The following is a 12,898-nucleotide window of genomic DNA, read 5'->3' as shown; positions in this document are numbered from 1 at the left end:
CAAATAATAAAAAAAAAATTGTATTTCTATTTTTATTTGCTCGGTAAGAATAAGATGTGTGGTTGAAGAGATAATTGATTAAAGCACCTATACTCTCTTTAGGTTCACAACAAAATATAAAGAAAATTATACGAAATGACATAAAATAAATATTTATCTATAAAAATAAATTTTTTTTTGTTAAAGGTCAAAGAAGTGATTTTTAGTATTTTTATAAAATTTTGAACTCAATACTATATGGAAAAATACATATTTTTTTTGTGCTTTTTTTTATTCATGTGACATGTATTAGATAACTGTTAATAGATTTGACTCAACATAACACACCGGCTTTGAAGCTAACATATCAAATCTCTTTCATGCCAAATCACTTGACATTTACGACTTTGTTACACAAAATCATTACTCAAAGCTCATGAATTTAACCGCAATTTTTAAAAATATTAAGAATTAAATAGATAACCACCCGACCAATGAGATATATATAAAATTAAAATAAAATGGGGAGCAGAAGATCTAAATTTTATATTCACAACCTGACGTACAAACTAAATTTGAGTACATGCAGATGCGATGATATATCTCAAAGTTGGAAACAAATAACAAGATGCAAAGTTTTCTATTCTAAAAGCTGGAGAGCCCTTTTACGGCTTTGTAGCAAAAATTTGTAACAAAAATTGCTGTGTCTCGTACAATCTGAGAGTAAGGTTGGTTTCTGAGTAAACAAAATGATGATCTATACTTTGAAATGGACAAAGATTTCTGTGATCCTTATTTGATGCGGCCAAGCAATCTGCGATTTGCAAGGAAAAAATTGGGGAAATCGCAATCGCTCGGTCGGGGATGAACGAAAGAAAAAATAAATCATCTGATCAGCTCACTCTAATGGTAGAAAAATAAAACATGTACAAACGAATGAGGAACCTAATGTCTATCCATATGATGGGGAACCAGTTATACCAACTCTTTCTTCTTTTCTTCCGGCGAATTATGGACCTGGAAAAATGAGAGGCAAGGGAAATTACAGATATTGCACGAATATGTTGCACGTGCACGGTGTTCGTGTAACAAAGTAGGATTGACATGCCTTGTAATGCTTATGGAGGATTAGAAGTGTTCTTTTTTTTTTTTTAAAGTTGGGCTAGATTTTGAAAATGTTTACAAAAACTATACAACAAAACAAAAGAACACACGAGTAAATTAATGTTTCCAAACTTAATTTTTAAAAAGAGAAAACAGAAATCGAAATAGTTATGCACCTTAAATATTCTCTTTTAAAAAATCATCCTCCAACTCGCCTATAGTGGACATGATATTAACCTAAAGTTAACAACGACCAATCAAGCAACATATGGACATAAAAAAGGAAAGGATATATATATATATAATAACCGATATATTTTCTCTAAAAAAAAACCCGATATATTAGCGAACAGCTGAAGAAAAGATGAATGACTAACCAATTTCACTGCTCAAACTACAAATGTGGCAACAAGTGCATGTAATATGGCCCAATAGATAATAATCCCCAGTCGTAAAGCAGGTTGTCGCATCAGCGCCCGATCACAAGAAACCCTAGAAAAATTATAAACAAAATCGTGCTTCAGACTTGTTCAGATCTAAATATTTAAGTGACTAAAAAGAATATGCATATGCATACCAAAGGCCATCAATCATGTCCGTCATACGTCTTGAAAATTTTGGAACAATTCTCGAAGAAGCTAACGACTTGAAACCATGCACTATAATGGAGAATCAAAGGAACGATAGTTTAGGCAATTAGATCACAAGTTCAAATTGAAAAGGAAGGAGATAATAATCACGCTAGTTTAGAATTTTACCTTTATCGTCATCTTCGTCCTCTAACCTATTACTACTGCTAGCAGGATCCATATCTATGGCAATCGCAACTTGATCGGTAGTATTGCCTTTGCGCAAGCTACGGACTTGAGGTGTAACAGAGGTACTGCTTGCTGCCCATTTGTTAATCTGCCAAAAGAGTACATAAGATACAACTTTTCACAATGTGCTTCAACAGAAAAAACAATGACAATAGTAACGTATGGAGTGAGTTAATTACTTCTGTTATTTCATAACGAATGAGGAAATGATAATTGAACAAAAAGCAACTTTAACATCACCATCCACATGCAAACTAAGCAAACATGAACATTTCATTTCATAGTTTAGTTAAGGGGAAAATGCGAATGGATGAACATGCAAGAGGCTATTTCACAAAAATCATGAAACATCAGAAATGGCAAGAAATTATGATCGAAAGTACAATCTATTATTATCAAAAGTATTTTATACTCAAAATACGAGAAGAACTACCAAAAACCTCACCAATGGTTCAGATTCAAAGATTTCAGGGGCGACACTGCTCGCTCTATTATTATCTCCAACATCTTCAAGCAAGTTTAATTGCAATTCCTTGCGTTTCAGTTCTTCTACTTTATTCTTTTCAGCCAGCAACATTTCATCCTTCCTCTGAGACTCTGCTTGGAGATCCTCAATTCCTTTTAAGATAGATGTAATCTTTTTCTTGAGTACTTCCTTGCATTCACGAACTTCATTTTCCTTGTCATCATGACCACTATGAGACAACCCCACCCGAGCTTCCATTGTGTCAAACCATGTTATGACCTCGTTGATATCCTCTGAGTTTCTGTTGCTTGTCTGGGTTGCAACAAGAGCATCATTGGTACATCTAGTTACCTCTTGTCTCAAAAACGATATTTCAGCATCCCGATCTTGCAACTGTGCTTGAAGTTTTTCAACCTCAGTTAAGAGACTTTCGGACAGATGATGAAGCTCGTCAAATTTCGTCACTGTTATTGAGAGTTTTTTCATGAGCTTCCCGCGAGAAGCTTCGATGCTCTCAAGTTCCTGATTCTTTTGCTTCAAGTCTCTTTCCAGATCCTCAATCTTTTTGGTCAAACCTTCCATCTGCAGCTCCTCCTCATCAAGCGCATGCATTAGGGCCTCAATTTCTGCAAACAATAAACATTAACCAAAGCCAGCCTAAGTATTTATAATCTCTGTGAACATTAGATATATGAAGGATTTAAGGACAATTTAACATACCCTGGTCTTTTGCTGCAAGCGAACCTGTGAGTAACCTGACCCTCTCCCTTAACTCATCCGAAATAGACAAACCATCTTGCATCTCCCTTAATCTCTGCTCCAGGACCTTCCTCTCGCTATCCATCTGTTCCGTTACTTTCTCCAACTCATATACCTGATCCTTTGAGGCTTGAAGATCAATTGAATATCTACTCGCAGTTGCTTCTGCTTCCTTAATTTGACCAACAAGCTCCATGCAAATCCTTTCCTTCTGGATGTCCTTTTCCTGAAGCTCTTTCTGCAAATTTGCTACTGAAACCTTCATTTCCTTTAGACTACCATCTAACATTTCAGCTTTAAAACCTATAAATTCCCTCACTGCCAACAACAACCTGTCAGCAATTTTCCGGACAGATTCCTCAGACAATAAATGAGTTTTTCCAGCGTGTGAAAGTTGATCAGGTGTAGTGGAGATAATTTCCATTCCCAAATTTCCACTGGTCAAATCATGTCCCATTAGTTCCCCTTTTCTTTCGTCAACTTCCTTAATAACAGATGTGCATGCTTCAAAAAGCATAGCAATGTTTCTACATAAGATATCACCTTCCATTTCTCTGTCTTTTGCAACTGATTCACTCTGTTGCACATCCCACTTTAATGCTTGAACCAATTCTTTCTGTGAATTAACTTCTCTATAAAGTACCCCCAGTATCTTAGATAGAGAGTCGGATTGTTTGTGGAATGACACAGAATGCCCATCTATCATTTCTTTCAGAGCACCAATTTCCTTCATCGATTCTTCTAGTTGGTGCACAAGACTATGTATTTCAGTTGCAACATTTTCATCCACATGAGCATTAGTGTAAAAGTTCGACCAGGAATCAAGAGAAAAAAATTTCCCCTAAAAGAAAAGCAACCCTCATTAATAAACCAAAATTGACGTTTTAAAAGTATTGAGACCATATTAGAATTTAAATCTTAATCATTATTATTACCATTCCAACTAAATTTATTTACTTATTTATTGTAAAAATTCCCATTAATTATTAGTTTTTATTTAACTAATATGTTTAATTAAGAAGTTGATACATTCTGGAAGAAAGAGACCAGAGACGATGGTTAGATGTTATGGAGCAAATTCAGAGAGTTTTCCTAATCTATGGGCTAAGGAGTTGAGAAAACTGGATTTAACAAACCCAAGTTTGGTTTATAGAACTATCAACCCAAATACCACACCTCAAAAACAGGAGCCAAGGTAAATGAGATAATAAAACAACTATTAAGGGGAGAAAAAGTAAATTTACAGAGGAACCGTACCTTGTCCTTCAGATCCCTAGATTTGAAGGCACCAGACACAATGGAATGAGAAAGATTGACATCAGCAGGACCATTAGGCTCAGTACATGACTGAATAGCAGCTTCCAGATTATAAAAAGCATCCAAATCCTTGGAGAAGGCATCAGCAAGTAAGCAATTGATCTCACGCATGGCCTCCTTTAATCGATCAAGGCCAGATTTTAATCCCATGAACTGAGAATATTGGATCTTTTTTTCCTTGGAGTGCAGAGTAGATAACTTTTCAAGTTCAGATAGAGCTTCAAGCTTGGAAGTCTCTGCTAAGTCCCTTTCCTTGGTCAATTCTGCAATCTCGTCGGAAGCTTTTGCTAGCTCTTCTTGGAAAGTGTCATTTCTTTCCTGAACTTCATTCAGTTCTGCAAGAAGTAACTCTGCTGCTCTTCTAGATTTCACCGACTCTTGTTCAGAAAAATACATAGCTTCACGCAGGTCAGAGCATAGTTTTCCAACTTGTTTCAGCTTCTCAATAGGGTCATTTTCGCTAACATCGACATTATCTTCAATGTGAACTAAAGTGTTGATAATTGAGCTCAATTTATGTTCTTTTTCCTGAAAATTCCTCTCTATTTCAGCCAACCGGTTCTTCAGAGACAGATTCTCTGATTCCAAGGCCTCTGCACGTCCTGAATAAACAGAGAAATCCTTAAAATTCTGCTCATAACTAGCAAGAGTATTTTCCTGAGACTTCATCTCAGATCTCAGATGTTTCAACTCAGTGGTCATCTCTTCAACAGCTTGTTTCAGACTATCTCGCTGTTGAATCAAAGACTTCCCCTTCCGAACAGCAACATTTAGCTTCTCTCTTATAGATGCTGACTTCTGCTCCTCCAGATTAAGCAGTTCCTGCAACTCATCCTTCTTTTTATCTGAACTTTCAACCTTTACAACTAGTGATTCATGCATCTCCATATATTGATCCCTCTCCTCTGTCACAACCATCAGTTGATGCCAGGCATCCTCCAGCTTCTCTCTTATAGACGCTGACTTCTGCTCCTCCAGATTAAGCAGTTCCTGCAACTCATCTTTCTTCTTATCTGAAATTTCAACCTTGACAATTAGTGATTCATGCATCTCCATAAATTGATCCCTCTCCTCTGTCACAACCATCAATTGATGCAGGGCATCCTCCAGCTTCTCTCTCATAGACGCTGACTTCTGCTCCTCCAGATTAAGCAGTTCCTGCAACTCATCCTTCTTTTTATCTGAACTTTCAACCTTGACAACTAATGATTCATGCATCTCCATATATTGATCCCTCTCCTCAGTCACAACCATTAATTGATGCAGGGCATCCTCCAGCTTCTCTCTCATAGACGCTGACTTCTGCTCCTCCAGATTAAGCAGTTCCTGCAACTCATCCTTCTTTTTATCTGAACTTCCAACCTTGACAACTAGTGATTCATGCATTTCCATATATTGATCCCTCTCCTCAGTCACAACCATTAATTGATTCAGGGCATCCTCCAGCTCTTTCTTGAGAATATTTATATCATTTTGCCAAGCATCATGCATATTTTTGCTTCTGGCAAGCATTTCTTCTTCAGTATCATGTCCATTGGTAGCCTTCCCAAGCACAGCTTTCCCTGATGAAGATGCTGTATAATTTTGAATTAGCTTCGTCACCATCAAGTCAAGAAATTCAATACTGCTACCAGAAACCAAATCATTCACATCCTCGTCTTGCAATGCATTACTTACCAAAGCCTCCAATTTCACTATTTTATGCTCTGTAGAAATTAAGTTCTCCTGCATATTGCTTAATTCATTTTGTAATACTATGATCCCAACTTCGTTCTCAAAATTTCCAAATGCTAGATTCTCATTATGGTGATAGATTATTTCCAACTTTTCAGAAAGTTTCTCTCTCTCCAGCACGAGTGAGTGGAGCTCTGCCTCAAGGTCAGAAATTTTCTTCTGTGAATCATCCAGATCTGCAGTTAACAGTCCACAATAGTTCTCTAAGTAATTGACCCTCTGATGGAGAGAATCCCTATCATGAAAAGCCTCTGAAAGGGATTTGTGTAACCATTCCATTTTATCTTCTGGCTCCATGGACCGCAACTGTGAAGGAATGTCAATCTTCTCTAGAAGCTCTTCCCATCGTTGCACTATGTTATTCCTTTCCATTAATGACTGTTCAAGCATTTCATTTTGTTCAGCTAACCCATAAAACCTTGTTTGCAGCTCCTCATATTTTCTTCTCAAATCATCCCCAACATTTGCATCCATCTGCACTTCATCTTTCCAGGCATCCATAATGACAAAATTAGCATCAGAGCCTGAACCTCCTGCGACAGAACTCCTCTGATCCCAATCGGTATGAGGTAAATTCTCACCAGTACTAGACTTGGCTAACCAATCAACCTTCTCAATGATGTCTCTTGAATGAAAATTCTCTGGCAAATCTAGTTCATCCAGAATCTCCTCTATCCTCTGAAGAACTGAATCTTTAAGAAGGAATGATTCTCTTAGTGCAGTAGCAGAATTTCGAATGTACGACAGCTCAGATTCCAGTGCTTCAACACGCTCACCTGCTTCTGAATAGGCTGTAAGTTTTGTTTCAGTCTCGTGCAGTCTAGTGTCTTTCATCTGTAACTCCTGCAAGCACCTCTCAAGTTCACTAGAAGTTTGTGCTAGTGACTGCTTGAGATTATCCCGTTGCACAATCAAACCTTTTCCCTTGGCAACAGCTATGCTTAGCTTCTCTCTGATTGCAGACACTCGCTGCTCTGATTGTTCTAGTTCATTAGCTTTATCCTTTAATACAGATCGTGAAGCTACTAAGGCTTCCTGTACCTGGCTCAAGCTTTCTTTCAGAATAACAATTTCACATTCATGATCAAGAATCAAGGTACTTAAGTCGTGCACACTTTCCTGCAATTCGGTCAATTTCATCATTAGGGATCCAGACTTTTCTCTAGATAAGCCTAATTGCAACTCAGTCTCCTTATATTTCTGTAAAAGCAGTGATACCATAGATTCCAAATATAAAGCAGGCATTTCAACATCCATCTCAGCATCATCCAGTAATAACACACTTTGAACATCTGTAATCAATTTTTTGATGCCAGGAGAATCAAGGCATCTCTTGCTAAAATCAACAAATCCTACATTCATGTGTTCCAAGTCTAAACGAAGTTTATTGTTTACAGACTCAAGTTGCAGTCTCTCAGTAATACAATCCTCCAGCAGCTTGATAAAGGCCTCAAAGCTGCTGTAATCTAAGGGATCGCCCAGCCCCTTGATTTGCATGTTCATGTCACTTCCACCAACAGATCCACAAGAAGCAATATAAAGTTTCTGCAACTCACTATATATCCTATGCAACATATCAACAGAGAATTCAGTCCTTCTGAACAAATTATCATATTTTTCATTTACTTCTTCATATAACATCCTAAAAGCTTCACGGTCGGCACCTGTAGCCTGAAGTCTCTCTCTCAGATCATCAATCATTTTTACAGCATCTATGACAGACGCAATAATGCAACTAGGCAGTTGGTCATTTGTGCAAAATTTGAGGGCTGCAGTATCAGATTTCCCCAATGATTCATCAAGCTTAGCAATTGACTCAGCAAGCTCCAATAAGAAAGACTGCAAGTCCTTCTCAAGTATCGTTGCCCTTGCAATTTCTCCCTCTCGCAACTTGTCTAACTGATTACATGTCGAAGAAACCATCTCATTTGAGCTTTGATGAAGATCACATAATTGACTCTGCAACTCAGTAAGTTTTAAATCATATCCACGTAATCTTTCAGCAAGCTCACAATTGGAAATTTTGTGGTACAAGCCTTGTTGCTTTAAGGACTCATTAAGATTCTCAAGTTCATAGATCTTCCCACCAGCATCATCCACGTGATGTTTTAAGTATTCAAATAAAACCCCAAGATCAATGTTGGCTATCACCAAATCATTACTATGGTTCTCCAGAGCTTCAAATTGATCCGTGAGTTTGTTCAATGTTGATATAGCAACTTTTTTATGATCACGCTCTCCCTTGAGCAAGACACTGGCATTTTCACTATCCACGACCACTTGATGAAGCAGTAATCCCAAATTGTCCACAAGCTCACTTGATAACTTATATGGATCTTCAGGTAACTGAATTTCAGACTCCACCTCATGTTCTTCATTTACCTTTGTCTCAAAGGCTTCAATCAGTTTTGAAACAGCAGGGGCAGCCACTTTACTACCTGACCTGCTAAAGGAGGCAGAATTGGACTGCAATCCTTTGATTTCCTTCTCGAGTTTCTGTAATACGAGATATGCTTCCTCTAAGTGTCGACCCAAGGTAATAAACTCAAAAGAATCGTCAAAAAGTTCCTGTTTCTTAATCTGGTAAGCATCATTTTCTTGGGACTTATTTACACGATGCCAGCCAGAATCTGCAGTTTCAGTCTGATTCCCATCTTCTATAGATCTCATTTGTTTAGGTAATATTTCACCACAAAGTTCTTCTGTTTTAGATTTCTGTATATCAAGACTGTTGCTAAGAAATATGTTTTCCTCAGTGAGTTTCTCCAGCCGCACTAATGCATCTCTAAGGTCATCCTCAAACCTTACACGTTCCCCATATTCAGCTGACAGTCTCTCATCAAGAACAAGCAGCTCAGATGCCATTTTCTCATTCTCATGAAACAAAAGGGTCTTATCTTCTTCAAGCTTTGTCCTATCCTCTGTTACCAGTGCAAGGTTCTTGATTAAGTTGGTAATTTCTTCTTGTTGAGTAGCTATCAAGTTTCTACAATTTTCAAGTTCAACTGACAATGTCCCATTCACCTGAAACAATTGCTCTCTTTCTTCTTCAAGCTTTGTCTTTCCCTCTGCTACTGAAGACAAACTCCCAATTAACTTGGAATTTTCATCCTCCAAAGCCACCTTCAAGCTCTTAAAGCTACTTAATTCTGATGATATCTTTTCATTCTCATTGATATACAACTCCTTTTCCTCGGCTAGTTTCATTTTATTTTCATTTTCAGAGGTGATGACACCATTTAATCTTTCATTCTCCTCTTCTAACGCTGTTACCAAATGCTTGCAGTCATCCAACTCCTTTGACAACCTGAACATATCTGCATGAAACTTTTCCAAGTTTTTCTCGGACTCAGTAGCTCGAGAAGAAAGATTTTCTATCTCAGCCTCTGCAGTTAGCAACTGATTTTTTAGCTCCTCCCTTGCACTTGAAACATCCCGAAGTTCAGATCTGCACTGTGAAAGTTCATCCACGAGGCTTTGATTCCTCTCAAGAATTTCATTAAGTGAGGTATTGACTAGAGACATATCATTGGTTAATTTACGATGCTGGTTATCAAGCTCCATTTGTAGTACATTTTGTTCAGAAATTTGCAAGTTAGAGATATCTTTTGAGAAACTTGTTACTATTAACTCTTCTTTCACCCTCTCCAGTAAATCAAGAAATTCACTCTCTTGTCCAAACGAATAAAAGGTCCCCGACTGTACTGCCAAATCCGTGGTCATATGCGCATTAGGGAAGATAGCATCAGCATCTCCCCCTTCAGAAATTTTCGCACTTGTTTGTGAAGGCCTTTCATGGCCCTCAGACTGTACTGCAAAATTATCTTCCGGCATGTATTGCACTTGATACATACTTGGATGCATCATATCTTCTGCATGAACTTGTCTTTCTTCTTTCCAATCATCTCTACTACTACTAGAACTACTCTGCATACCTAAATTTTCTCCCGGATTAGAAATTGAAAAGTCATTTGACACAGTTGCAAAACCAGATACAGATGCCACATCTACTGTAATAATCTCTTCCTCATCACAGTGTGTGTCTTTAAAAGTAGTCTCTGCTGCTGACTCGTACATGCCACCAGTCTGTAGTTGCTTGTCTTCTGCAAGCTGTGTTTCACAGACTTGATCAGATTGCATTGAAGCATCCTCCGTCATGCCTATCAATCAAGAAATAAGAATATATTCAACTTATAAAGAACTTTCACTTGGTTCCATCACCACAAAGTTTATCAGACAAATCATAACTAAAATACATTAGCAAATAAGTACCAAAGAATAAGAGGACAACCTACATCTTCCCTTGCTTGCAACAAAGACGCAGACCGTGCAGGCGATATTTCTTCTTCCCTACATCCACTCCACACTTCGACCATTCTTCCCTGCTCGTCCACAGAAGCAGAAGAAATTTGGGAAGAGGATTCAGTGGAAGACAAATTACAAAGGTGATTATTATTCACTTCAGCATCGATCAAAATGGAAGGTCCAGAGGACATAACTCCAGCAGCCTCAGCATTTTGGATCAGCCGATCACAGTCCTCCCTATACCCTACTTCCTCCACCGGAATCTCAGCCTCGTCAATTGCTGATGTTTCAGCTAAATCCATCTCTTGCTTAAGATAGACTGTTGAATGATCGATCTCAGCTGCCGAAGAATGTTCGGAAGGTGATGCTGAAGAGTCTACATTATCTGCATCACAATCAAAACTAGATGCAAGTACCCCATCAGTAGAATAACTCCCAGATGTGGGTTTAGCAGCAACATTTACAATCTCTGTATCTGCGTCCTGCTGTTCCAATTTACTTTTATTTTTAGACGAATTTCCTTGGCTGCCAGTGCCTTTATTATCCTTCTTCTTACGAAATTGCTGGAGCTGATAAATAGATGAAGTAAAGGAAGAGGAGAAAGATAATATTCAGTCTGTGCAGCCAAATGGTCTAAAATTCCACTGTTTAATATTAAAAAAATTTTGACATCCAATAATCTCCCAATCGATGGTCTTCACCAGTAAAATAGAAACTACTACCCAACCTTACAACAATTGATAAACATGGAACACAAATGAATCTCCCAGCTGAGAGACACAAGGAGGTACAAACCCAAGAAAGGAAAACTAAACATAATAAAAGAAATTGAGACTAGTCTTCGAAACATCGACAAACTCCATAGAATCAACTTTACCCTCTCAGCAAGAGAACCATAGAAAGAAAAGGCAACAAAATTATGTATTCCCACCTCAATATATATTAAACATTCAGATGAGGTTCAAGATTTTCTATGAAATTAGTAGTACGAATTTTTCAGGTTCATGAAATTATCGAACAACAAGAGTGAGATGTTTCTATATTTTCCAATAAACTTTTAATTTATTGTTTAAAAAGAAAGGATCACGAATTTACCTTCTTCCTGCCTGCGGCGAGCAGATCGGAACGGCTCTTGTTCTTGTCCATCCGATCCACTCCGTTTTTTGCACCCACACTTACTCAAATGATAATCACCAGTGGACGGTTCATCTTTTCCCAGGCGCAAATGCTACACGGAAATAATATTTCGCATCACAAACTCACAGTTCGTAAACGCCGCATTCGTGTTTGGACAACAATAAAACAAAGCAAAAAAAGGGAAAAAGAGGAGAAAACAAAACGAACTAGTCTTGGATGCTAAGTCTCACTTCAATTCAAACACAAAAAACAAACATGCTCCTAAGCTAAGCCTAATAATCAAACAACAGGTATTAAAAAACTATTCCAATAGTCTCGTATTCCGCTTTGCATGATGTTGTGCATTATTCCGACAAACGAAGCGGCATATGAGAGAGCAGAAGCTCCAATTCCATACAATTGAAGAGAAAAGTGCGACAATATTCAAAGAAAGTAAGGGGATGAAGGAGGAACAGACCTTGATTCGAGTTCGTGGACGATGAATTCGAAGTTGAAGTTGGGTTTGGTTTGAAGGAATCGTCGGCTCCGTCGCCTCACTCCTGTTGGTAATGCTTCCCTTTTTGCTTTCCAGATCTCACGCAAGCTTCGCTTTCGCTGGTGAAACGTAGAGACGAGACGATGGACCAAGAAATTTTAATGAGAAATGAAAATTAAATTTTAACAAAAGAAAATGGACACATATTTTCAGTTTGTTTCGCCCGTTTGGTATGTATGCGAACCGAGCTGCAATTGTTATTCGTTATGAACCGGACCCGGCCGTCTGTGCGAACCGGGTTTGTTTTTTCTAATGACAAACACGTGTCCATTTTGACAATTTTTTTTCCCCTCTCTTGTACAAATATTGACTTTAATCAGTATGAAACAATCAACATCTCAATTGATTTAAAGACATATTTCAAACTGTGTTATACATTAAAAAAATTGTTTGATTGATTCGGTTTTCATATTATTTTAAGCTTACATGATATTTTTTTGTTTGTTTTTCTTTTGTACAATTGTTACTAGTACTGATTTTTCTCAATATTTTTTAAAACTGATTTTGAGTCTATCTTATTTATTGCATAGGCTTTAAATATTATTTTATTTTTTATTCGTCAAAATTTTTTTTAGTTGAACAATGTATGGGTGAGAATTCGAATCTCCAACATTTTTATACATGATAGCTCATATATCCAACCCTATTTTCGTAGCCTATGGCTCAAAATAGTCTAAGTAAATATTTTATACCTTTTGGTTGTACTGCAGAGTTATGTTCGCTTTGGTCTTAAATACAACATTA

At 37.5% G+C, this 12,898-nt stretch overlaps 1 protein-coding gene across 2 annotated transcripts; it reads right to left on the bottom strand.

The window, feature by feature from the left end:
* Positions 1-503: 503 nt before the first annotated feature.
* Positions 504-12,262, bottom strand: LOC111005948 (nucleoporin). Of its 2 annotated transcripts, XM_088119506.1 has the most exons (10): positions 12,077-12,262; positions 11,578-11,710; positions 10,469-11,051; positions 4,384-10,337; positions 3,088-3,967; positions 2,347-2,993; positions 1,842-1,989; positions 1,661-1,742; positions 1,461-1,575; positions 504-996 (listed from the first exon to the last, which is right to left on the bottom strand). In XM_088119506.1, the coding sequence occupies exons 2-9, from the start codon at positions 11,626-11,628 to the stop codon at positions 1,473-1,475; spliced, it is 8,448 nt and encodes a 2,815-aa protein (XP_087975632.1). In that variant the 5' UTR covers positions 11,629-11,710; positions 12,077-12,262; the 3' UTR covers positions 504-996; positions 1,461-1,472. The 2 variants fall into 2 exon arrangements, with proteins under 2 accessions (XP_087975632.1, XP_087975633.1); XM_088119507.1 differs by lacking the exons at positions 11,578-11,710; positions 12,077-12,262 and having other exon boundaries at positions 10,473-10,614.
* Between the last annotated feature and the right edge of the window lie 636 nt (positions 12,263-12,898).

This window comes from Momordica charantia (assembly GCF_013281855.1).
Source record: "Momordica charantia cultivar OHB3-1 chromosome 11 unlocalized genomic scaffold, Mcharantia_2.0 BLBB01000011.1, whole genome shotgun sequence".
NCBI lineage: Eukaryota > Viridiplantae > Streptophyta > Magnoliopsida > Cucurbitales > Cucurbitaceae > Momordica > Momordica charantia.
Note: the sequence above shows the minus strand (reverse complement) of the source record. Positions and strands in the feature narration are given on the sequence as shown.